Raw genomic sequence first — 27679 nt, forward strand, 5'->3', positions numbered from 1 at the left:
ACATTCTTTCGAAAGGCATGTATTGATTGCCTCACACTTGGCCGTACGGAAGGCCAGGCTCTGTTTTCGGGGGACTGGCGTACTAGGACTTGGGTGCCCCCCGAGTTCCCCCAACAAAACCATCACTTGCGCTCCCTGCAGACTGGCGGCTGCAGTACAGGTTGCCGCCTGGGTTCTAAAGCATTGCCATCTCAGACTCCGGGATTTAATGCCAATAGGGGGAAATGGCGAAAGGGCAGGCGCTGGACGCCCGCGCATCCGGGAATATCAGTGGTAGGCGGTCGGGGTGGGCGAGAGCGGGCCTCCAGCCTCCCAGCTATCCCAGTCTGTGGGCCGCCACCTTGGGATTTTATTCGTGCCTACATCTCAGGGAGGCTCACTAACTACCCAGCAGTTGCCACCTTTTTCTGCCCCCTGCTACCTCTTAGCAGGTCCCACCCCGCCCCCGCCGTAAGCCCCGCCCCCGCCGCGCTGGCTCCGCCCCCGGCCCCGCCTCCCCCTTTCGCGTCCCAGGACGCGTTGCGCGGCCCGGGCCGGAAGTCGGCGAGTTCCCGGGTGTGTGTCTGTGTCTGTCTGTGTCTCGAAGCGGCGCGCGGCCCGGGACAAACGCTGGGGAATCCCGTCTGAGGCGTCACCACTGTTACTGCCATCACCCACGGATCCACTTCTAGAGGGGAGTAGACCCGGCCTTTCGCCGGGCAGAGAAGATGTTGCCCCTGTCCATCAAGGACGATGAATACAAACCACCCAAGTTCAATCTGTTCGGCAAGATTTCGGGCTGGTTTAGGTGCGGGGTGATATTTTTGCTGGAAGGGGGTATCCGGTCGAAGGGGAGAAGGCCCAGACCTAAGGATGGCCCGAGGTCCAGGGCGGGAGCGTCAGGGACAGCTTCCTTCGCTGTGAGGAAAGGAGCGTTTGGACTGGGAGGGTCTTGAAAGGGCACCCAACCTCCGGGTCCTGGCACCCCTTTGACTCCCGCCTCTTCTCCACTTATCACTCCCAGGTCTATCCTGTCGGACAAGACGTCCCGGAACCTGTTTTTCTTCCTGTGCCTGAACCTCTCTTTCGCTTTTGTTGAACTACTCTACGGCATCTGGAGCAACTGGTAACCAAAAGGGAAAAGCAGGGCGGAAGCAGGGGGTGGGGGAAACGAAGCAGTTTGCTTAGTGCCACGTAGCTCCTCACCAGGAGGTTCAGGTCTTGCCTTTGCCATTCAGCTCTGCTGCTGAGTTGCTTTCTCAATTTCACACCAATCTGGAAAGGCTACTTTGAAGATCCGGGGCCCATCATGTGCAGTAGCATTAAGATTTGGGTCCCGCCCTCCCACCCCTCCCGTCAAACAAGAGTGACAAGTCTCCTTCATTTTTGCTGATAGTCATCCTTGACTACAAACCTTAGCTTTGCTCACTTTCTTGAAATTGGGAGAAACCTGTTTCCTGCCTCTTTGGGGGTGGGAGTGTTCCTTGCTTCCCTCGTGAGGGAGTGGCATTTGGTTTTCACCCTTAAGATTCCGAGAGGGAATATCTGAGATGTTCAGCTTAATTTATTAGGTCTTGGGATGGGAAAGGGCTTTATAAAGGGTATACCCAGAGAAATAGGTTACAACTGTCTCATGATTTTCCTGATTTTGACTGCAGTAGAAAATCCCATATAGTTTTCTACAAACTTACATCTCTTGAATTGATGGGTTTGTGTGTGCCATCTTTGGGTTTGTTTGTTTTTGAAACTTCCTTAGGAAGAGTAAAATTCAGGGATTCTGTAAATGAAGCACTGTTGTCTGGGTATTTGCTGTTGAATAACGTAGGGGCTTGTAAAATTCTTCAGCTAACAATAAGATCATTACACTTCTAAGTGTGCTGAATGCTCTTTAAATCTCACACTCATATGAGAATCTGATAAAAACCAACACTTAAAATTTTATATAAAACTTCAGGGTGATACTGTGTTCCTTGAAATACATCTTGAACAGCTTAAGAACTCATGCCATTTATACTTTATTTTCTATTAATTAGAGTTAGTCTTTTTCCTTAGTCCATTTTCAGAGACTTTCTGTCCTTGATCTTAATCTCTATTAAGAATGAACAATGAGGGGCGCCTGGGTGGCTCAGTGGGTTAAGCCGCTGCCTTCGGCTCAGGTCATGATCTCAGGGTCCTGGGATCGAGCCCCGCATCGGGCTCTCTGCTCAGCAGGGAGCCTGCTTCCTCCTCTCTCTCTGCCTGCCTCTCTGCCTGCTTGTGATCTCTCTCTGTCAAATAAAAAAAAAAAAAAAAAATTAAAAAAAAAAAAAAAAAAAAAAAAAAAAAAGAATGAACAATGATATTAAATAAGATCACCATTTTTTGTGACATTTACATTTTTGTGTGAAAAAGTGGACTTCTTTTCAGTTCAGATGTCAACTCAATTTTATAAAAAATACTCAGTACATTATGAAGGTTATTGATCTAGTCACCTCTTTAAAAGGCATATTGAAACATAACAAAATCTTAGTATACATAATAACCACTTTAAATCCTTTGGGAAGCTGATATAGGTATCCTATAATAGGACTATCGTTCGATGTATTGTGTGTATTAAAAGCACTATGATGTAAATCAAGCTTTATTATAAATATACAGTATTTATAATTTATTTTGCTCTTCTTAAATTATGCCATATCGTGGCATATGTACTAACTGTATCAAGACTATAACTTGGTTTGCATATGTACACTTTAGCTACAGTTACTTTATATTATAATACACTGTCTTTCATTATGGCCTTCCATGCATAAATTACTGTGTGAAATGTCTTGATCAAGGAAATTATATTTGAAGTGCCTAAACCACTTCTTTCATGGAAAGTTAAGTGTAAAGTAAATTTTTGATCTGTAGAGGTCTATTGAGGAAATTATAGTTGACCTTTGAACAACATGGGGATTGGAGCATGAACCTTGTACAGTCAGAAATCTATGTATAACTTTTTTTTTTTTAAGATTTTTTTTTAATTTATTTATTTGACAGAGAGAGATCACAAGTAGACAGTGAGGCAGGCAGAGAGAGAGAGAGGGAAGCAGGCGCCCTGCCGAGCAGAGAGCCCGATGCGGGACTCGATCCCAGGACCCTGAGATCATGACCTGAGCCGAAGGCAGCGGCTTAACCCACTGAGCCACCCAGGCGCCCCTTCTGTGTATAACTTTTGACTCCCCCCCAAAACTTAACTTCAAATAGCCTACTATCGGCCATAAGCCTTAGTGATAACATGAACAGTTGATTAATATGTATTTTGTATATTATATGTATTATGCACTGTATTCTTACAATAAAGTAAGCTGAAGAAATCTTATTAAGAAAATCATAAGGAAGAGAAAATACATTTATGGTACTATAATGTATGGAAAAATATCTGTGTATAAGTGGACTCCAGCAGTTCAAGCCTGTGTTGTGCATAGATCAACTGTACTAAAACCATTGTTTTCCAAGCCATTTGTCTGCATGCATCAGTACATAAGAAAAACATCAGTGGTACATGACTTTTTCTTCTGCCCTTTAGTGGCTTGTTCTCCTGACCTTAGGATCTCTTTTCCTCCAGTTTACTCTCTCTGATTGTGTTATTATATCTTCCACGTTTGAAATCTAGCTCTGAACTAGTATTTGTCATACCTAAATCATTTAGTAGGTATTCATCATTATGTTAACCTCCATATCCATAACCACTTATTCCCTAATACTAATTTTTTTTAAGGATTTTATTTATTTGATAGACAGAGATCACAGGTATGCAGAGAGGCAGGCAGAGAGAGAGGAAGGGAAGCAGGCTCCCTGCTGAGCAGGGAGCCTGATGCGGGGCTCTATCCCAGGACCCTGGGATCACGACCTGAGCCCAAGGCAGAGGCTTTAACCCACTGAGCCACCCAGGCGCCCCCTAATACTAAATTTTATCAGAGGAATGAGAGTCCAGTACATAGCTGTTGAAGCCTTGGCATATTTAAAAATTGCTTGGGCCTTGTCATAATCTGGATTTCTATGTCTTATTCAAATATTATAGTTTTTAGTCCCTTCTGTTGACTGATCAACAGTTTCTTTATTTGACTAGATTATCTCTGTTCCTGAAGTTTCAATTACATTTTAAGTTGCTTGAAAAAAAGACCTCACCAAAATTTATTTTATTGTAGTCATTTTTGTGTTCATTTTCATTCTATAAAAATTAAGCTTCAAGATGTTGTGAACATGAAATGTCAATTTTTTTTCTATTATGGAATTAAAAGATGGATAAAACATGCTCTCTCTTTACAAAGGTTTATGGAAACAGTTGAACTAGTTGCAAAAAATGTTAAATAGTTCTGTTTTTTATTTAGAGACTTTATTTTTTTTTAATTATTTTTTTCAGTGTTCCAAAATTCATTGTTTATGCACCACACCCAGTGCTCTATGCAATACATGCCCTCCATAATACCCACCACCAGTCTCACCCCACCCTCCACCCTACCCCCTCCAAAACCCTTTGTTTCTGAGTCCACAGTCTCTCCTGGAGACTTTATTATTTAAAGGAAGAAGTTAGGCCATTCGGTTAGGTGTCTCATTCAGTTAGGCATCTGCCTTTGGCTCAGGTCCCCTGACCTCAGGGTCCTAACATCAGGCTCCCTGTTCAGTGGGAAGTCTGCTTTTTTTTTCTCCCTTTTTGTGCATGCATTTTCTCTCTCTCTCTCTCTCTCTCTCTCTCTCAAATAAGTAAATTAAAAAAAAAAATGAAGAACTTAGTTATAGTTGGTTTATATTTTTGATGGTGGGAATGTGTCATCAGTGGAAGACTAGCTAAGCTCTTTGTGTATTTTTCCACCATTAAATATCCACTGCTTTTTATTTTTCCACTAGAATGTAAACTTTATTAAAGTATGGATCTTTTCTGTCTTATTCAGGCACCTCAGTGCATGGCACATAGTGTGCTTAATACATATTTGCTGAATGAAGAATGAGGAAATAATGAATATATGGAATTAATCTACCTACACTAAACATACTAACTAGCCCTAGTAGAGGGGAGAAATCATTAAACTCCTCTTTTCTCTTATTCTTTGAAGTTGGTAGGAAAATAGTAGGAATACCATATATGATATTTCATTCTATAGGGTTTTTTCCTTCTAGCATTTTCATTGCTATTTATTGTTGAGTAACTACTAAATCTCAATATAGTATAAGTATGTGTTTTTTTTTTTAATTTTATTTATTTGTTTTACAGAGAGAGTGAAATAGGGAGAGAGGTAATACAAGCAGGGGAAGTGGGAGAGGGAGAATCAGGCTTCCTACTGAGCAGGGAGCCCGAGGACCCTGGGATCATGTCCTGAGCCAAAGGCAGATGCTTAACAACTGAGCCATCCAGGTGCCCCAAGTATGTGGTTTTGTACAAAGATTAAGTTCTTTCTGAAATTACAGAAAAATCTCCAAATAATGATTTCTTAAATAAGACAAAACTTTATTTCCAGGATGGCTATTAGAGTTCCAGCCATTCCTAGCAGCAGATTGTTCAGAATGGAGAGAAAAACTGATAAAAAGTGTATATAGTGTCTTTTAAGGAGATTTATCTGGACAGACATAGAGCACTTTGACTTATATTTCAGTGGCTAAACCTTTATCATTTTGGTCATGCCTGGTTGCAAATGTCTTTGTTCCAGTAAAACTGGTATCCTGCTGAAAGTCAAAGATTCTTTGCTAGGAAAGATACTGTAGGCTCAGGAAGTGGGACTAGAAAGAGTTAAGCTAGTTTGACTTTTATAAATAGAAAACTGAGGCCCAGAGTTTTTTTCCCCTAGAGTAACAAGAGAGCCTAGAAGCACCTCTCATTGTTTTTGTTTTTGTTTTTCCACTACACACGATTTTTTTTTCTAGTATCTCAGTATAGTTTCCTTTGTTCTTACTCTGTTTTATTTTATGTGTACTTCACTGTCTGTTAGAAAATTTAATTTCACTAATTTTTTTTTTTTTTAAGATTTTATTTATTTGACAGAGAGAGATCACAAGTGGGGAGAGAGGCAAACAGAGAGAGAGAGAGGAGGAAGCAGGCTCCCTGCAGAGCAGAGAGCCCGATGTGGGACTCCATCCCAGGACCCTGAAATCATGACCTGAGCTGAAGGCAGAGGCTTAACCCACTGAGCCACCCAGGTGCCCCTGTCAGTAATATTTTTTACCAAGGCTATTACAATCATTTTCCCTTTAGACATAAAGGGAAGTCATACAACTCTAAAGATAAATGTCTTTGTATTACCAAAGTAAATATTTGTTCGGGAAATGTTTTAGGCCATACCGGACATTGATTTGTTCCTATTATATGTCATAGCATATGCTTGTAAAGTAACTCTTCGGTAAAGAAAATGCCATTAATCGCATTTTTCTATAGAATTCAAACATGTATATCTTAATCTTCTATCAGCTTTTCCTCTCTCAAAAGACAACATTACTTCCCAGTCCGTGGTGATGACTTTTACTTTTCTACACTTTTCATCTTAAAAATGCAGATAAATACTCCATTTTGCTGAGAATTTTTTTAAGTAAGGGATTATATAATGGAATGTAGTGGAGTTGAGGGTTTTTCATTGTAACTCTCATTAGTTTAACAATTTATACAGATGTCAGGATTCAGATTTCTTGGTAATAAATTGAGAGTTAGTTGTTTCTTTTCTCCGTTCCATCTAAGGAAAATCTATCTTGATTATTCCCTATATTCAATTTTTAATTAATCTTTAACAACCACCATAAATATACTGTTAGCTTGGTTACCAATAGACCTTTTTAAAATTTTTTAGTATGGAAAATTTTAAACATACGTAAAAGTAGAGAGTTTAATGAACCTCATGTCCCTTCCCATCACCCAGATTTAACATTTGTCGACATGTAACCTATTCCATTTCCTCTTGCCTTTACCTTCCTTATGCTTTTACGTGCCCTACCACTGGATTATTTTAACACAGGTACCAACTGTAATTTCTTTCAAAAGAAATACTAATGCTTCAGAATGAGTGTCTAAAAAATAAGAACCCACCCCCCTTTTTAAAAATACTACTCAATGCTATTCTCATCTTTAAAAATTGGCAATTCATTAAAAAATTAGCAATTTATTAATATCAGTTGTCTAGTTAAGTGTTCAGATGACCCTTATTATCTCATAATTTCTTTTTATAGTTATTTTAATAAATCAGAATCCAAACATGATCTAATCCCAACAAGATCTATAGTATTTGGTGGATATGTCTCTTAAGTCTCAATTTATGGGCTCTTTTCTTCCTTCCTTTGTTTTTGCCTCTAGTAGACCTTAAAATCTTTTCCGAAAGTTTCTTTTGCTAAATGTTCTATTTACATTTATTATATTTTGCTTCAATGATCAGGTTTCTCTTTTGTATCCTAAGAAGTTTTCATTATTAAAATATATTTAGAAAGTAGTCACTTCAAAAAAGTTAAAAAATCATAGAGAAACTGACAATTTTTAAAGATGGGAGCCTAAAACAAGAGTGCCGCTTTTAGCAACTAATTTTTCTTCATCAGGTTACATTTGGTATAAATCAGATAAAATCGGATACCGTGAAATACTCTGCTGTCTTCATTCATAAGGAAATTTATGCCATGTAGTTTAAATGACAATTCAAAATAAGAAATATTTGCTAATATCGAAGATGAACAGTAAAATTGACCTTCCTAATGAGTAGTATTTTGATACATGATAGGTGAATAGAGAACTAGAAATATACTCTTTTTCATATGAGTTTGCCTACATAGTTGCTGCTGAGTATTTTCAAATCATGATACCAGGTTTAAATAAAAAGACCATTTGCAATGCTTTAAGAACATGATGTTCTTCCACTTTAGAAGAGAGAATGGTGTTTCAGGTAGACTCATATTTTACAATATACTGAAAATGAAATTAACATTTTAATGAAAATTGAAGTTACTTAAAATTTAAATAAAATTAAAATCTCGTTTTGATGAGTATTAAAATTCCCAAGCTGTATTTAAAACTCTTGAAAAGGGAACCTAATTGGTATAGTATACAGAAGACATTTACCATCTTTCCCCTCTTAGGGCAATGTGTGATGTCCACTAAATATATTTAAAATAAATTTGTCATAAAAAAAGATAGTGTGTATTAATTTGCTAGGGCTGCTGTAACAAAGTACCACAGTAGAAAGTTACAATCTTGTGGTTCTGAAGACTCGAATTCTAAGATCCAGGAATTGGCCATGCTAGTTCCTTCTGAGGTCAGCCAGGAAGAATGTTTATACTTTCCCTTAGCTTCAGTTGCTTTGTTGGCAATCTTTCACATTCCTTAGCTTGTGGAAGTCTCATCTGATACCTTATCTTGACTCAGTGGTTTCTGTGGGTGCTGTCTGTCTCCAGGTTTCCCCTTGTTATAAGGACAATAGTCATTGGATCTGGGCCCACCTCACTGACCTAATCTTAATGAATTATGTCTGCAGTGACCCTGTTTCCAAACTGGCTCACATTCTTAGGTACTGGAGATGTAGGACTTAAAATTAAGAATTTGGAAGAGGACACAATTCAACCCATACCAGGTCTTACTAAATATATGTATACATCTGTATATCAGTAAATATTTTTTTATTTATATTTATTTAGAATGAATACCCTGAACCTTCTACAACTAATTTATGGCCATTTAAAATAGAAATCACATATATAATAAAATCCTTAAATTAAGAAATAAAACTATTAAGAACCATGTATAGAGTGAAAAAAATAAGCCTACTAAATATGTAAATTAAGGTAGTTACTGAAATTGACTTTTAAATCTAGTTGTAAAATTCCATAAAGTTAAGGGAGGATGGGTAAAAATTCTCATTGTCTGGTTTTACTACAACACGACTACATTGTTTTATCAGTATAGGTCATTTTCTGGAACCAAATTTTGAAAGTAACTTAGCACATTAGTCCTTTGTCACAGCATAGAAAAAAAAAATCATAGGCAATGTCTTTACTAGTGGTTTTATAATACAGTACAGAGATATTCATCAAATGGGTCTTTAATATTTGAAAATATAATAAAGTTATTATTTTCAGTGTTACATGACTATTAAGGTTCAAGTATGTAGTATTGTAGAGATCCAATTATTCAAGGAGAGTTTTTTAAAATAACAGATCTGAGGGGTGCCTGGATGGCTCAGTGGGTTAAAGCCTCTCATCCGGCTCTCTGCTCAGCAGGGAGCCTGCTTCCCTTCCTCTCTCTCTGCCTGCCTCTATGCCTACTTGTGATCTCTATCTGTCAAATAAATAAATAATCTTTTAAAAAAATAAAATAAAATAACAGATCCGAGAGAATTGAACCTTTACTTTGTCCTCCTCAGGCATCAGTTTTCTTATTTAGTCTTTATTTATTCCTTTATTCTCATTCTGCTTTGAGTTAGGTATTAAATGAGTACAGACAGTGCTTAAACTGTATTATGCATCTATATTTGAATAAGGTATACAAAGTTTAAGATAAAATTTAAGACATTTTCCAAAATACTTTGTGATGACTTGAAAGAGATTTACAGGGGCGCCTGGGTGGCTCAGTGGATTAAGCCGCTGCCTTCGGCTCAGGTCATGATCTCAGTGTCCTGGGATTGAGCCCCGCATCGGGCTCTTTGCTCAGCAGGGAGCCTGCTTCTCTCTCTCTCTCTGTCGGACTCTCTGACTACTTGTGATCTCTCTCTCTGTCAAATAAATAAATAAAATCTTTAAAAAAAAAAAGAAAAAGAAAAGAAAGATTTACAAATTATTGTATTTTGGGGGGCATCCGGGTGGCTCAGTCAGTTAAGCCCCTGACTCTTGGTTTTGACTGAGGTCATGATGTCAGGACCTAAGATTGAGCCCTGAGGTGGGGCTCCACGCTCAGTGTGGAGTCTGTTTGTCTCTGCCCCTCTGTTCCTCCCCGCTGCCTGCCCTCGCTCGCTCTCTCTCTGTGTCTCTCTAGAATAAATAAATCTTTTTAAAAAAATTATTGTATTTTTTAATGTATTGTTTTACTTCATTTTCTAATTTTATAATTATTCCAGATTATGAGAACATTTTAAAACTGCTTTTTCTACTTAGGTGAGGAATGGTTTTCACTTTAGTTTGTAGCACTTATAACTGAAGGCTCTGGCATCTAGCCAAATTGTCAAGAGCTATAGGTCATGGTGGGAACACTAGGTATTATGAGATATTAATAATTAATATAGGGATTTAATAATAATGGTAATAATAGGAATATTAATATAGCCTTAATGTGGCAAGCACTGTGATAAGTGTTTCACAGATACTAGTTCAATCATTATAACATTTATGACATTTTTTATTATTATCCTGTTTAAGGGAGGGCTAAATTGGGTGCAAAGTAGTTAAGCAATTTGAGATTGTCAGAACTAGTAAGTCGTGGAACTGGGATTTGAACCCAGGTACTCTGACTTCAGAAGTAGTGCTCTTAACCACTCTGATATGCCTTAGTTTTAAATATTGAGCTGTTGATATACTTGCTTTCAGAACATTTCTATTGAGCTATCTTCAAGTTCACTGAATTATTTCCTTAGCTGTGTCCAGTCTTCTCATAAACCAGTTGGAAGAATTCTTCAGCACTGATACCTTGTTTTTTATTTCTCCCATTTCCATTTAATTTTCACTTTTTTTTTTAAATTTTTTTCTTATAAGGATTTTATTTATTTGAGAGAGAATGTGTGCATGCGTGCATGTGGAAGCAGGGGAAGGAACAGAGGGAAAGGGAGAGAGAGAATCCCCAGCAGACTCCTCACTGAGCACAGAGCCCCTCATTGGTGGCTGGATCCATGACCATGAGATCATGACCTGAGCTGAAATGAGGAGCTGGATACCCAAACAACTGGTGCCCTTCCATTTACTTTTTTTTTAAATATTTCAGGGTCGGGGTACCTGGGTGGCTCAGTGGGTTAAGGCCTCTGTCTTTGGCTCAAGTCACGATTCCAGGGTCCTGGGATCGAGCTCCGAATCGGGCTCTCTGCTCAGCGGGGAGCCTGCTTCCTCCTCTCTCTCTCTCTCTCTCTGCCTGCCTCTCTGCCTACTTGTGATCTGTCTGTCAAATAAATAAATAAAATCTGGAAAAAAAAATTTTTTTTTTTTTCAGGGTCTCCCGGATGACACAGTTGTTGAGCATGAGACTCTTGGTTTTGGCTCAGGTCATGATCTCAAGGTTGTGAGATGGAGTCCCATGTCAGGCTCCCTGCTCAGCTCAGTGTCTGCTTGGAATTCTCTCCCACTCCCTCTGCCCATCCCATTCATGTTTTCTCTCTCTCTTGCATTAATAAATCTTTTTTTAAAAATCTCATATTTTTCTGCTAGAATTCTCCAGTAATTCATACATTTTGTTCACCTTTTCCCATAGATCCTTTAACATATTAATTATAGTGATGATAGTTCCAGTATCTGAGCCAGTATCTTGGTCTGGTTCTGTTGACTGCTTTATCTATTCACAGTGAGTTCTTTCTCTTACTCTTTATTCTTTATCTTGAAATTTTTGATCAAAGTCTGGATATAGTGAATAAAAAGCTGTGGTTATTAAAATAATAGTATTTATAAACTAGAAATAGATATGCCTCTTCTGTCAAGCCATTATTGGGTTAGGTTTTTGCATGTGTCACAGAAGCTTTCTCTTCATATTCATGGCATTCCCACCCTCCCTACTAGTATTCCCCACAAGCTGTAGGCTGCTGTTTCTTACTACTCAGTGCTAGGTTTTTAGTGACAGCAGAGGGGCATTCATTAACTTAACCCTGCCTCAGTCTTTTTTTTTTTTTTTTTTTTTTTTTTTTGTCAGAGAGAGAGAGAGGGAGAAAGCAAGCACAGGTAGACAGAGTGGTAGGCAGAGGCAGAGGGAGAAGCAGGCTCCCTGCCGAGCAAGGAGCCCCATGTGGGACTCAATCCCAGGACGCTGGGATCATGACCTGAGCCGAAGGCAGCCGCTTAACCAACTGAGCCACCCAGGCGTCCCAACCCTGCCTCAGTCTTAAGCAGGCCCTGTGAACCTGGCCTTGGGAGTATGTTTTGTGTTGTTTTCAACATTTTTGCCCCTCTTGTGAAAGCAAAACTGCTATGTACATGTGGATAGTCTTGGGTGAGAGTGAGTTTCCTGCTCTTTTTCCAGTGGTAGCAGAACATCTGCTTTGTGTTGGTGCAGAATTCTATGTCCCTCCTTTAGTGACTTTTTTTAGTGGTTGCTTTAGTATGCATAATATGGATTTTTAACTTACCACAAGTATGTTTATCTTTTTTAAAAAAACTTATATTTTCTACTGTCCTAAGCGCTTATTGCCATTCATTTCACTTTTATGTGTTGAAACTCCACAATACAGTGCACCTGTGTTTGCTTTATACCAGTAGTTAGCAAACTTTCTCTAAACAGCAGATGGTGAATATTTTAGGCTTCAAGGGCCATAAGGTCTCTCACAACTTCTCTATTCTACTGTTATAGCACAGAAGCATCAGTAGACAGTATATAAATGGATGAGTGTAACTGTGTTCCTGTAAAACTTTATTTACAAAAATAGATGGTGATCTGGGCCATAGCTTGCTGATCTCTGTCTTAGATAGTTATCATTTTTTAAAAAGGGCTTTATTGAGATAACTCATATACCATACAATTCACTGATTTAAGGTATATAATTAAATGGCTTTTAATATACTCACAGAGTTGTAAAACCATCACAACAATAAATTTTAGAACAGTTTTATTCCCTGAAAGAAGCCTTGCACCTGTAGCCATTGCCCTCTAATTCCCTTATCCCCTGATTTCCCTAATTCTAGGCAACCACTAATCTACTTTCTGTCTGTATATATTAGCCTACTCTGGCCTTTCATATAAATGGAATCATAATGTATGATCCTTTGTGGCAGGTTTGTTGTACTTAGCATGATGTTTTCAAGGGTCATCCATATTCTACATGTGTTAGCATTCATTTATTTTTATTGCCAAATAATATTCCAGCAGTGTGTGAGAATTCTGGTTTCTCTACATCCTCACCAACACTTCTTACTGATTTTTTTTGACTTAGTTATCAAAGTGTGGGTATGAAGGTGTTTCTCATTGTTTTGATTTGCATTTCCCTGAAAGGTAGTTAATGATGTTTAGTATCTTTTATGTGTTTATTGGCCATTTGTGTTTCGTTTTTGGAGAAATGTTTACTCAGGTTCTTTGTTCATTTAAAAAATTAGATTATTTATCTTGGGGCTTCTGGATGACATAGTTGGTTAAGTGACACCTTGGTTTTGGCTCAGGTTGTGATCTCAGGGTCATGAGATCTGGCACTGCATCAGGCTCCACACTCAGTGCAGAGACTGCTTAAGAGTCTCTCTCCCGGGCACCTGGGTGGCTCAGTGGCTTAAAGCCTCTCCTTCGGCTCAGGTCATGATCCCAGAGTCCTGGGATTGAGCCCCGCATCGGGCTCTCTGCTCGGCAGAGAGCCTGCTTCCTCCTCTCTCTCTGCCTGCCTCTCTGCCTGCTTGTGATCTCTGTCTGTCAGATAAATAAATAAAATCTTAAAAAAAAAAAAAAAAAGAGTCTCTCTCCCTCTGCCCCTCCCTCTGGTGCTTGCTCGCTCTCTTTCAAATGAATAAATGAATCTTAAAAAAAAAAAAAGAAAATGGATTATTTATTTTTTTGAAGTGTCTTAAGAGTTTTTCATATAGTGGCACCTGGCTAGCTCAGACGGTGGAGCCTGCAACTGTTTATCTTGGGGTTGTGAGTTCAAGGCCCATGTTGGATGTAGAGATTACTAAAAAAAATATTTTAAGGGGCACCTGGGTGGCTCAGCAGGTTAAAGCCTCTGCATTTGGCTCAGGTCATGATCTCAGGGTCCTGGGATCGAGCCCCACATTGGGCTCTCTGCTCAGCAGGGAGACTGCTTCCTCCTCTCTCTCTGCCTGCCTCTCTGCCTGCTTGTGGTCTCTGTCAAATAAATAAATAAGATCTTAAAAAAAATTTTTTTTTTTTTTTAAACAGAAAAAGAGTTCTTCCTATACTCTGGATACAAGCCCCTTGTTAAATATATGATTGGCAGATACTTCCTCACACATGTGCATTATCTTTTAACTTTGTTATTATTGTCCTTGGAGGAACATAAGTTTTAAAATTCCAGTGATGTCCAGTCTGTGTTTTCTGTTTTTGCTGTTACTTGTGCTTTTGATATCTTATTTATATAAGAAACTGTTGCCCAATCCAAGGTGGTGAATATTTTAGTTTTTATGCGTAGGTCTTTGATCTATTTTGGGTTAATTTTTGTGTATGGTATGAAATAAGGGCAAAAACCATTTTTTGCATGTGGGTTTCCAGGTGTAACAGTGCATTTGTTGAAAACACTGTTCTTTGTATCTTGGCATCCTTGTCAGAAGTCAGTTGACCGTAAATGTGAGGATTTATTTCTAGATTCTAAATTCTGTTCCATTGCTCTATAGGTTTACTTTTGTGCCGGCACCACACTGTTTTGATTACTGTAACTCTGTAGTAAACTTTGAAATTGGGAAGTTTGAGTCCTCCACCTTTGCTTTTCTGTATGAATTTTAAGAACAGCTTATTACTTTTTTCAAAGAAGTCAGCTGGGATTTTGATAGGAGTGAGTTGAATCTGTAGATCAATTGGGGAAGTATTGGCATTATAACAGTATTGTCTTCTGATCCATAAATATGGATGTCTTCCCATTTATTTAGGTCTTTTTAATTTTTTCATCAGTATTCTATATTTTAGAGTATAAATTTTATACTTTTTTGTTAAATGTGTTTGTATTTTTTTTGATGCTATTGCGAATGGAAATTTTATTTTATTTTATTTTTTGTATCATTCCTATATAGGAATACAGTTCATTTTTGTATGTTGATAACTGTGTCCTGCAACCTTGCTAAACTTATTTATTTTAATAGGTTTTTAGTAGAGTCCTTAAGATTTTATATATATAAGATCCTGTCATCTGCAGATAGTGATAGTTTTATTCCTTCACTTCCAGTCTGGGTGTCTTTTATTTCCTCCTAACTTCCCTTGTTAGATCCTCCAGTATAATGTTAAATAGAAGTAGTGAGAGGGGACATCCTTATCTTATACCTGATCTTAGGGGGAAACATTCAGTCATTAGCCATTAATTGTGCTGTGGGATTTTTGTAGATGCCATTTAAGAATTGAGGAAGTTCTTTCTATTCCAAGGGTGTTGAGTGTTTTTGTTATGAAGGGGAATGTTAAATTTTGTCCAACTCTTTTGGCACCTGTTGAGATGATCTTGTGGTTTTGTCTTTTATCCTCTTGATATGATGTGTTTGATTGATTGATTGATTTTCATATATTGAACCAACCTTCCAGTGTTGGGATTAATCCCACTTGGTCACAGTGTATACTTTTTAAAATATATATTCTTAGATTCCATTTGCTAGTATTTGTTGAAGATTTTTGTATGTATATTTGTGAAAGATTAGTCTCTTTCATTTCTTGTGGTGTCTTTTGTCTCATTTTGGTATGCATTTTGGTATGAGAGTAATACTGCTCTTATACAGTGAATTGGGAAGCATTTCTTCATCATCTGTTTTTTTGGAAGAGTTTGTAAGGGATTGGTATTTATTGTTCTTTAAATGTTTGGTAAAATTTATGTTTAAAAAAATAATAGGGACAAAGGTTAATAGTATTGATGCCCAGAAATATGCACACCTGTTACTTTGTCAGGCCGTTAGTGTGGGGGTTTTGAGTCTCTGATCAAGAGTTGACTAGCAACAAGCCACTGACTTCAGATTTTTTTTTTTATTTTATTTATTTATTTGACAGAGAAAGATCAAGATCACAAGTAGGCAGAGAGGCAAGCAGAGAGAGAGGGGGAAGCAGGCTCCCCACTGAGCAGGGAGCCCGATGTGGGTCTCGATCCCAGGACTCTGAGATCATGACCTGAGCCGAAGGCAGAGGCTTAACCCACTGAGCCACCCAGGCGCCCTTGACTTCAGATTTTTTGAGTGGCTTTTACCACCTTCTGTTTAGGGTAGGGCTTGGGGTCCTGGAGGATTTTTTCAGTGTTCTTGCTCCGCTGTCAGTTTTCAGCAAGCCCTGCACACCTTGCTCCAGGGGAGTCTCTGCTCTTACTCAGCTCTCACAGATAGATTGCTATTGTTTTGTACTCTAGTCAAGGCTTTCGTTGCAGGGGAGAGAGAATTTGGTTCTCCTGCTGGAGCCTTATTTTTAGGCAGTCCCTTCATACTTAGAGCCAGAGTGGGTATTATTAATGTTCCTGCCCCTTCTCCCACCTCTCCCCACAGCCTTTTATCAAAAAAAGGAACAGTTGTCTTACCCTCTTCCAACAGCAGCAGACCTTTGCTTTTTATCAATGTAAGATCTTGGGCCCAACGTGGCTTCAGACTTGCCCCCAGCAGTAGATGGCTGGGTTTTTCTCTCTCTCTCTTTCAGTGGCAGCTGACCTCTGCCAGTGACCAGAGAGTGGACAAAACCCTGCCCCTTCTCCAGTAGCAGCTAGCTTTGTTTTTACCCCTCTTTCAGTAGAAGCTGTTTTTTTTCCACCCCCCTTGGGCAAGGGTTGTTAGGATTTCCTTCTTAGGTGTTTAAAATTTATCCTTAATATTTTTCTATGTATGGTATTTCAAGGTTGTCTTTTTAGAAGATTAGTTCCTGATAAGCAGAAGGACATTGAGAGAATTTAGAGAAGGATGCTTACTATTTGGTTACTATTATAATATGCCAATATGTCTGTTCTTTTACAGCTTAGGCTTGATTTCCGACTCTTTTCACATGTTTTTCGATAGCACTGCCATTTTGGCTGGATTGGCAGCATCTGTTATTTCAAAATGGAGAGATAATGATGCTTTCTCTTATGGGTAAGACTTTTTAAAAACCTTTTTTTTAAAGCATAAGAAATACAGAAAAAATACAAATCTTAAGCACATGAATTTTCACAAATTGAACACATTTGTGTAACTTGAGCCCTTAACCCGCCTGCCCCCCATTGCCTCCTTCTGGTTCCTTCCTGTGCAGTACTTCCTAACTCGGTGGATTTGTTTTACCTGTTTTGGAACGGTGTTTATTTGGAATCTACAGCATGTACTTTTTTTTGCATCTAAGTTCTTTTGCATTCTTTTGCTTAGAGGTAGGACATCTTGGTTTTACCAAAAAATTTTAAGAGAAATTTTTTGCTAGATAGGAAACTTTCTTAACTCTTAACCTATTTTGGGCGGGGGGTGGGGGGGAGAAGAAGAAAGTTTCAGTATATAAAAATGGTCATGTTTCTTTTTTAGAGGGATATTTTGTTACTGACTTAAAGTTATCTTTTCCTGATATGATTTTATATTATTTACCCTCTTCAAGCATTGCTTTTATGAAAAATGTTTCTTTTCATACTCTTGCTCAATTTGGATAATTAGTCAAATATTGGAGAGTGTTTTTATGCTGGAGAGACTATATTGGAACATCTGGTCTCACTTCTGAGCCTAGTATTATTTAGAGGCAGAGTTTACCTTTTGCCATCACTGATTGGGAGAAGCAGTGGAGTGTCCAGTGTTTGATTGACTCTGCCTGAATGTTTTCTTTTTCAAGTTCATAGAGTATTTTGCAGTGTAATTATATTTATGTGTAAGCAGCACTTAGGGGTAATACCTTCCTTCTCTGTCTCTCCACCTTCTTTCTCTTTCCTGTTCCCCTCTCTCACCTCTTACTTGTTGACTCTTTCTCTTCTGTCCCCCTCCCTTGTGAGTGCTTTCTCACATTATCTCCTTTCTTCACTCTTACCTGTTTTCTCTTTTACTCTCATCTCCATCCTCATCTTCTCTGCCGTCTCTCCTGAACTCCCGTCTCCCTTCTCTTGTTCTTTTTTTCCAGTTCCTTGTGCCTCTGCTCATGATCTCTCCCTGTTCCTCGGCCTTTCACACCCCTTCCTATCTTTCTCTCTCCCACACATCTTTTATTTTTTTTTTCTCCTGTTTTCTCTCTCTCTCTCTACCCTCGGCCACTGTCTCTCTCAGGCTCTTTCTTATTCCTCCTCCCTCTCAACTTCTTAGCCCTAGTTCTTTCTTCTTTCCCATCCCCAGTCTCGTTCCTTTTTTCACTGATCCTTCTTCCGGAAGGTTCCCTTTCCTTTATAGTGTCTCTCCTTCTGTCCTACCTGCTCACATCCACTGTCTTATGCACACTGCTTCCTGTTCTCTCTTTTACTCTTGTTCCCTCACTGCTTCTTCTTTCTCTCCACCATCGCTTTTGTTCTCAAGCCAGAATGCATGCACTTTCTCTTGTATGTGCTCTTGTTCTCTTCAGATATTTATCGAGGGCCCATATGAGTCTGGCTCTTTGCTACTTTTAAAGATGAATAAAAGATGGCTTCTGCCTTGGAGGAACTTGTGCTCTAATGAGGAAACAATACTGTAAAAAACACCATAAAAACCGTACATTGTGACAAGTGCCAAAAGAAAGATAGATGAAATTCTGTGACAGAACTTGCTGATTTTGGGTATACCCAAAGTGATGTGGCTCTTTGTAAGATTATAAAAAGTGAGACAAAAAACACTAATATACTGTTTCTATTGACTACAGTGAGGGATCTCTATATCTATAAATCCAAATAGCTCAGAAGAGAACATTTTCCATGGCATTATGCAATCACAAGATTCCTAAGTGTATTTTGGATCATTAAAGAAAGATTGCATGTAAAGTTCTAATCTTATGTTGGAAAATTAGTAATTCATATGTACTATAAATAAAAAATCTGATTAGAATATCTTATTTAACAATTTTTCAGAAAAAAATTTAAAAAATATTCAGGATAAACAGTAGGTGACAATTAAAATTATCAGTACCTTAAATCTTAGGGTACCTATTTTTTTCTATTTATAAAGCACAGTGTCCCATTCTAAGATGGTTTTTAGGAACAGCTTTGAATACCTCAGTATCATAGCAGCTTTTAACTATTCAACTCTAACTAGTTAATATAGGAGAGTGATAATCTTGCCACCTTTTTATTTCTTGTTTTGTCTTCTTGTTTGCTTTTTTCTTTTGAGAAGGGAAAAATTAGTAAAATCTAATGCAACATTTGAAACTATTAATAGTTGCTATAGTAGTAAGTAGCAGCAGTAGTAAAATGTAGGTACCAGTACATCAAAGTGACACCAAATAGGCTAAGCCTGGGGATGAATCCCTAACCCCCCAGTTCAATATGATCATGGCAGCAGACTGACTGGTAGAAGAGTAACAGGAGGAATATGAGAAGCAGAAGACTTTTCAGTATTTCTTTATAGAAAAGTCATCTTCGTGTCTGGTCACACTCCTGTTTTTGAAATAGCAATGCCAGCATAAAAGTAATATATGTCTGAAAGGTAGATGAATGCACATGTACATGCCTTTATATGTATGTATGTATCATTGTATATTTTTTGCCATGGCTAAAGAATTCAGATACCATCATACTTTATTAGGCAATAGCACTTTCATGAATGTGCTGTTTTCATTCCAAGACTCACTGTATTCAAGTAAATGTAGTCATTTGTAAAGGCAAGTATGTCTGGTTTTCACGTTTTTCACTTCAATCCTGCAACCAAGTTTAGCAAATATATTAAGCTTAATTAAGTCACTTTAGCCCAGCAGTTTATCAGAATTTATGGAGCACCTATTAAGCTAGGCATTAGAGACAAAAAGACACCTGGATAACATTCCTACCTTTGATCTTGAAATTTAATGGAACTCAAGGACAAAAGGCTTTCTATCAGTTATTAGCTATGGGAGTAGAAGAGTGGGCTAAAAGAAAGTGCTTTTCATTTTGAGGTTAGTAACCCTGCTGATATATTAGATCAATTCCTAAGTGTTTACTATGAAAAGCCAGCTGAATTTAATGAATGTTCTCTCCTGAAAAATAAAAAGGCATATGCTTTGACAAATATTATGTAAATTTAATTTATTCGTATGTGTTAGAAGGTAGAAATATGCATTATTTCTGAGTGGAGAAATATGTACTATGTTGGAATGTACTGACAGAGCAAACTCCCAACAGGACTGAATAGAGTGCTTTTTAAAGAGTTTGTTCTTTTTACTTTAAACATAGTTCTTATAGTAAAAATTGTATTACCTAGAAATTGACATAGAAAGCTAGAAGAAGCAGTGTTTCTGATTCTCCTATTATATTGTTTAAGGACCAGAGTGATTAACTGCTGTCAGCACCCTTTGAATAATGTTAGGACATGTAAAACTGCCAAGTTAAAGTTGTTTCTGATGACTTTAACTAAGCCAAATAGTACCTTATGGAAAAAATAAAATCTTTCCCCAATGCTTCACGCAGGTAGGAAGCAGAAAGCTTCAGAAGTCCATGGAGAAAAAGACAGGTATTTTTAACATAGTTTAATGAGTATTATGTGAAGCTAGAATTGATTGTAAAAATAGGTAATTGAAACATTTTTGTTTAATTTATTTATCTTAGAAAAGAGTGATAGAAATATAAATCTCAAGTTATCTCTGGGGTAATTCAGAAATAATTTTATTTTCCTCTAGATCAAAGCTCCATTTTCCAAATATTTGAGCAGAAAGTTACAAAACAAAAAAATGTAAGGAATTCTTAGAAAAAAAGCAACCAGTAAGTTAGAAAAACTCCTCTTTCAAGTCCTTTTCTTCTCCTTTTTATCTTTAGATCCTTCCTTTGCCTACTTGTCTAGTCTAGTTTTTCCTTCTCCAGGGGCAACTTGAGATTTACATTTCTGTGAAAGGTCTTTCTAAATCTGCTTATTTTAAGAAGGCCTTTATTGGCTTGTAGAAATGGATGTATTTTGCAGTATTGTGCTATTATACATAATTCATTATAATTAAATTCATTTCCTCATTTCTACAATATATGTAGAATAAAACACATTCTACTATAAATACTAGAACTTTGCTGGCTGCTTATAACCATATAAATATGGTTTAGAACCTCTGAATATGTATAAATTTATTATTTAATTTTTAAGAAATAATAATTCAGTTGTTTGCTTTGCTCTTCTTTAGGTATGTTAGAGCGGAAGTTCTGGCTGGCTTTGTCAATGGCCTATTTTTGATCTTCACTGCTTTTTTTATTTTCTCAGAAGGAGTTGAGGTATTGTAAATAATGATTAGACTCACTAAATTACATTTCTATAATGAAAATGTTTATGAACTAAAGGTACATGTTACAGAGCTCTTTCATGCTATTAATTATTGAGGACAGTCTTGGGTTAGGTAAAATATTATGTTAAAGGAGCTTATAAAATAGTTGAAAAAATTAAGTATATGTGAAACTACTTGAAATTGAAAACAACCAAATGATAGTGCTTTATAGGCTATGAATGAAGTGTTGACTCTATGAAAACTAAAAGCACAATCTGGATAGTGAGGTCTGTTGGAAAGAGTTCTTAAAAAGAACCTGAGAGTTTTGCAGGTGAATCTTTAATATTTGGTACAATAAAAAAACGGAAAGAGAAAATTGAAAGATCAGTGAACTTAAAATGAATGGCAATATTATTTAAGATACCAAAGAGAGAGAGGTTTTAGATGAAATAGTCATGCTTTTAAATATCTGGTTTTTTATTTATTTAAATATTTTAAATATTTAAAAATAGTAATTATTACCTTGTCTACAGTAAGTGAGCACTTTGTTTTGTTTTTGTTTTTTCCCTATAAACTGTCTTGGCATATATTTTTAGAATGCTTTTAATTTTGAAAATAATAAATTTTTAAAGATTGCTTTTTGTTTTTACCAATTGATCAATCAGAAATTATATCAATGCTCTTTGTTTGTATTATGTGTTTTCTAGAGAGCATTAGCCCCTCCCGATGTACACCATGAGAGACTGCTTCTTGTTTCAGTTCTTGGGTTTGTGGTAAACCTAGTAGGAATATTTGTTTTCAAGCATGGAGGTCATGGACATTCTCATGGCTCTGGTATGATGGTTAGAACACTACGTTTCTTCATTTTTCTCTTTTCCCTCATAATTGTCATTTTTGAAAATTGATAAATTTTAAAGTTAAAGCCTATGTTTATTTTTAATGAAAAAAATAATATGTTAATAGACTTTTATTAATGTCTTCCTGAACCATCACTCCCCCTTCTCCATGTTCTTCCCTCTGAGTGCCATCTCAGGATTATACATGTTCTCAGCTTAGTGTGGATTCTTCCAGAACCCTGCAGCTGATCTGTTTAGTATGACACCATTTATATGAAACCAACAAATAAACATAAAAACCACAAAACAAATCTAGTTCCTAAAAATTAGAGTGTATGTGGGTATGATTCATTATACCCTCTGTCTTTGAGATCCTTCTATTTGGTATACATTAGTCTGCCTTCTCTTGTGAACATAAAGCTCCATGGTGTGGGATACGATGGCTTTTTTAAACTGGTCTTCTGTATATAGACTTTAAAGTTCTTTCCACATGAAGCATATCCTTGTGAACATGTGCAAGTGTTTTTCAAAAGCTGTATTGACCCATTTGGTAGCCATTAGTCACATGTGGCTATTTAAATTTAAATTATGGTTAATTAAATTTAATAAAATTAAAAATTCATTTCTTCAATTACGCTAGTGATGTTTCAAGTGCTCTGAAGCCACATAGGGCTATCATACTGGATAGCAGATGTGGAACATGTCTATCACCACACAAAGTTCTTTGAATTGCAGTGTGCTGGAATATACGTAGAGTTGCTGGAACACAGGAAACACAGTTTTTTAGTTTCAATAGACAATGGCAAATTGCCCTCCAAAATGGCTCATCCACATTTACCCCAGCAATGAATGCCAGTACTGATTTCATTCCATTCACATCAAAACTTACTATTATGGCTTTAACACTGTTTTGTTAATACTTTGATAAAAATGTTATCTCATTTTATTTATTATTTCTCTGATTAGTAGTGAGGTTGAAAATCTTTCTGTGTTTTTAGGCCACTCAAGTTTTTCCTCTCCTAGAATTGTCTATTTATTTTTGCTTGTTTTTCTATGGTCTTCCTGTTAATCCATTTATAATAATTTTTATATATTTTGTATACTAATCATTTGTTTTTTGTGTTGCAAACATCTTTTCCCAATCTATGGCTTATCTTTAAACTTTTATATAGGGTTTCTTAATTTGGATGTATTCTTAGTGTTTCTGTCTTACTTTTTTTCTGGTATGTTTTCTACTTTGTTTGAGAAGTTTCCTATTCCCAAGTCATAAACATATACTCATATTTTAATACTGTTAAAATGTCAGGGTTTTTTTCTTCATCCATTTTGTTCCTTCATCTGTATGTAATTTGTTTTCATAATGGGGTGAGTTACGACTTAACTTTGTTTTTTTTTCAGTGTGAATAAGCAGTTTTCCAAGCACCAATTATTAACCTGCCTTTTACCCCATTGAGGTAAAAGAACACTTTTAGCCTATATTAAATTGCCTTTCAAAGTTGTTTGGGCTTATCTTGCTCAACTGGTTTTTTCATCAGCTTGTCAAGTTGTATGAAAAATCTTTTTGGGATTTTGACTGGGAATGCATAAAAGAATTTTTATGTCTTTTACTAAATTGTCTTAGCTATTTCGATAAAGATCTTTGTATTTTTCGGTCAGTTCATTTTTAGGTAATTGAATGTTTTTATTACAATTAGGAATAAAAACTATTATTCCTGATTGTCTTATTGCATAACCAGGACCTCTAGCACAGTGTTGATTAGATATACTTGGTTTGTATCCTTGTGTCCCTGAATGATCACCCGAGTAACTTAAAAAAATGCTGGTGCCCAGGTTTATCCCAGAACATTTTTGTTAGAATCTCTGGAGGAAGTCCCAAACATCAGCATGTTTTAATGCTCTCCAGATGACTTTAATGTGCATTCTTCTTAAGTCAATGAAGAATGCTACTGAAATTTTACCATTTGGTCTGATGTTTATGGTCTGCTTCTAATGAAACTATTTTATCAAGTTAAGGATATTACTTTTTCTTCCTGCATCTGAAGTAATCATTTTTTCTCTTTAGTCAATTTAAAATTTGTAATTACATTGATAGATTTCTTTTAAGAAACTATCCTTAAATTTTATGGTTAAAATGTATCCATTTAGGTCTGCATTTAAGTGTGTGATGCATTTTCAGTCAATTTTTATATATGGTGTGAGGGATGGGACCACTATCATTTTCTTATATATAGATTTCTGGTTGTCTCAGCACCATTTGTTTAAAAGATTATCCCTCCCCACCCCACTGAATTGTCTTGGCATTCTTGTCAACAATCAGTTGACCATGAATGTGAGAGTTTATTCTGAACTCTCAAGTCTATTTCATTGATCTATATGTTTATCCTTATGCTAGTACTCTACTGTCTTGTTTAATGTACCTTTGAGGTAGGTTTCAAATTGGAACATAGGAGTTATCCAACTTTATTCTTCTTTTTTAAGATAATTTTACCTATTCCTTACTAATTTAAGATTATTTTACTTATATATATTTCCATATAGGGGCTTTTGGATGGTGCATCTGGCTAAGCATCCAACTCTTGGTTTAGGCTCAGGTGATGACCTCAGTTGGGGTCATGAGATCAAGCCCCGCGCTCTGCTCAGCACAGAGTCTGCTTAAATTTCTCTCTTCCTCTTCCTCTGCTCACTCCCTCTGCTCACTCCCATGTGTGCGTGTGTACTCTCTCTCTAAAGTAAATCTTTAAAAAAATTTTTTTAAGATCAGCTTACCAATTTCTGCAAAAAAGGGCAGTTGGGATTTTGATAGAAATTGTATTGAATCTGTAGATCAATTTGGTAAGTACTGTCATGTTAGCAATTTAAGTCTTCTTTTTTTTTTTTTAAGTTATTTATTTATTTGACAGGGAGAGAGCACAAGTAGGCAGAGAGGCAGGCAGAGAGAGAGGGGAAGCAGGCTCCCTGCTGAGCAGAGAGCCCGATGTAGGGCTTGATCCCAGGACCCTGAGACTATGACCTGAGCTGAAGGCAGAGGCTTAACCCACTGGAGCCACCCAGGCGCCCCACAATTTTAAGTCTTCTGATCCATAAACATGGGATGCCTTCCCATTTGCTATAGCTTCTTTATTTTCTTTCAACATGTTTTATTATTATTAGTGTACATGTTTCACACTTGTTAACTTTATTAGGCTTTTTTTGTTGTTGCTAATTGTAAATGTGATTGCTTTCTTAATTTCATTTTTTTATTGTTCTTTACTAATGTATAGGGTTACAGTTCATTTTTGGATATTGATCTTGCATCTTGCCACATTGCTGAAGTTGTTCAACATTCTAATACATTTTTAGTGGATTCTGTAGAATTTTTTGGCATCATGTCATCTGCAAATAGAGATAATTTTACTTCTTCCTTTTGCATCTGAATTTTTTTCCTTGCTTAATTGCCCTAATGAGATGTTTCAGTACAATATTAAAGGTTTTTTTTTATTTATTTGATAGAGAGAATGCACTCATGCGAGTGGGGGGAGGAGCAGAGGGAGAGGGAGAAAGAGAATCTCCAGCAGACACTCCCCCCCCCCCCCACCGAACATGGAGCCCAAGGCAGGGCTCCATCCCATGACCCTGAGATCATGACCTGAGCCAAAACCAAGTGTCCTACACTTAACCAACTAAGCTACCCAGGCGCCCTACTTTAGTACATACATTCAGTACCGTACATTTCAGTAAATAGAAAGTGGTGAGAAAGGATATCCTTATTTTTTTTTACTGACTTTAGGATAAAGCTTTCTTCTTCTTCATTAAATATGATGTTAGCTATGTTAGCCCTGTATTTTTCAGAATTGCCCTTTATCAGATTGAGGGAGTTCATTTCTATTCCTAGTCTACTAGGTTTTTTTTGTTTTGTTTTGTTTTGGTTTTTTTGTTTTTTTTATCACGAAAGGGTATTGGGTTTTGTCACAAATTTCTCCTTCATTTTTTGAGATGATCAATTTGTTTTTATCCTTTATTCTATTAAGACGACATATTACATTGCTTGGTTTGGGGTATTAAATCACCTTTTCACTCTTAGCATAAATTTGGCCATAGTTTATCTTTTTTATATATTGCTTCATTTGGTTTGCTAGTATTTTGTTGAAAACTTTCGTGTCTATATTCTTAAGGAATTTGGGCCTGTAGTTTTCTTTTGATGTCTTTGGTTGGCATTGGTATCAGGATAATACTGGTCTTATGTAATGAGTTGGGAAGTGTTCCTTTCTCTTCTGTTTATTTTTTTTAAGGGGGTAGACAGGGAAGAGTGTGCAGTATTGGTATTTTTTAAATCTTTGGCAGAGCTCCAAATGAAGTCTTCTGGGCCTGGGCTTTTCTTTTTTGAAGTTTTTAAATTATTCTTTTTTTTCTTTTTTCTTTTTTTTTTTTTTTTGCTCATTAAAATTCTATTCAGATTTGATTTCTAGGAATGTTCGTTTGTCCATTCCATCTAAATTATCTTATTTGTTTACTTTAGTACGTCTTTTTTAAAAATTCATTTTATTTCCATAAGGTCAGTTGTGAAGTCCTCTTTTCCCAGTTTTAGTAATTTGTACCTTCTGCCATTTTTTTATTGGCTAATTTAGTTAAAGGTTTATCAATTTTTTTTTTTTTAAGAATACCCCTTTGGTCATAGGGAAATATTTTTCTAAGCACTGCTGAAATATAATTTGTAAGTTTGGTATGTCATGTTTTTTCATTTCATTTTTGTTCATCTCAAAGTATTTTTCAATTTCCCTTGTAATTTCTTATTTAAGAGTTTGTCTTTCATTTTTCTTCTGTCATTGATATCTAATTTAATTCCATTGTGATCAAATGATACACTTTTTAGGATTTCAGGTTCTTTTCAGTTTACTGAGTCTTATTTTATGACCTAGCGTTTGGTCTGTATGGACAAATATATGCTGGAGAAGAGTATGTATTCTGCTGTGTTCTGTAGGTGTCTGTTAGGTCTTATTTGTCCATAGTTGTTCAATCTTCTAGTTTTTTGTTGCTCTTCTGCCTAGTTATCTATTTATTATTAAAAGTAGGTATTGAAGTCTCCAGCTGTTACTGTTGAATTGTATATTTTTTCAGTCAGTTATTTTAGGTTTTGGTTCGTGCATTTTGGAGCTGTGTTGTTCAGTGCAATATGTTTATAATCATCATATCTTCCAGATAGATTGATCATGTTATTATATATGTTCTTTTTTTCTTAAAGTAATTTTTGGCTTACAGTTTATTTTGGGTGATAGTATGATAACCATTCCAGCTCTTTTTTTTTTTTTTTTAACTGCTTGCATGGTGTATTTCTCTTTCTGTCTTTTTACTTCTAACCTGTTTATTATGTCTTTGACTCTAAAGTATGTCTCCTATAGACAAAATGTAACTGGATCATATTTTTTTAATCCATTCTGACAGTCTCTGTCTTTTGATTGGGAAATTTAAACAATTTACATCTCATGTAATTACTATTAAGGTAAGATTTACATCTGCCATTATAATATTTGTCTTCTTTATCTTCTGTTCTTTTTGTTACTCTATTCCCTGATTCCTGTTTTTAAGTAGATACTTTCTATTATACCTTTTAATTCTCTTGTTTCTTTTACTATGTATTTTTGAATATTTTCCTAATTGTTGTCCTGGGGATTACAAGTACCATCTTAATTTAAATCAGTTTAGTTCAGATTAATAGTAATTTAGTAATATGCAAAACCTTTGCTCCAATATACTTCTCTGTTCACCTCCCTTCTTTGTACTATTATTGTCATACAAATTGTGTGTTTTTATGATGTCCATCAGTACGGTT

General features: G+C 36.5%; 1 protein-coding gene across 1 annotated transcript in view; it reads left to right on the forward strand.

Annotated features, from left to right (window-relative positions):
* The first annotated feature begins 518 nt into the window (after positions 1-518).
* LOC111143026 (solute carrier family 30 member 7) overlaps positions 519-27679 on the forward strand; it is a 99095-nt gene continuing 71934 nt past the window's right edge. The window contains exons 1-5 of the mRNA XM_022496442.1: positions 519-787; positions 1004-1105; positions 16708-16821; positions 20960-21047; positions 21745-21871. Coding sequence (XP_022352150.1) covers positions 708-787; positions 1004-1105; positions 16708-16821; positions 20960-21047; positions 21745-21871 — 511 coding nt within the window. The 5' untranslated portion in view covers positions 519-707. The remainder of the gene's footprint in view (positions 788-1003; positions 1106-16707; positions 16822-20959; positions 21048-21744; positions 21872-27679) is intronic.

The sequence above is a fragment of the Enhydra lutris genome, unplaced genomic scaffold (assembly GCF_002288905.1).
Source record: "Enhydra lutris kenyoni isolate GAN:26980312 unplaced genomic scaffold, ASM228890v2 scaffoldscaffold9, whole genome shotgun sequence".
NCBI lineage: Eukaryota > Metazoa > Chordata > Mammalia > Carnivora > Mustelidae > Enhydra > Enhydra lutris.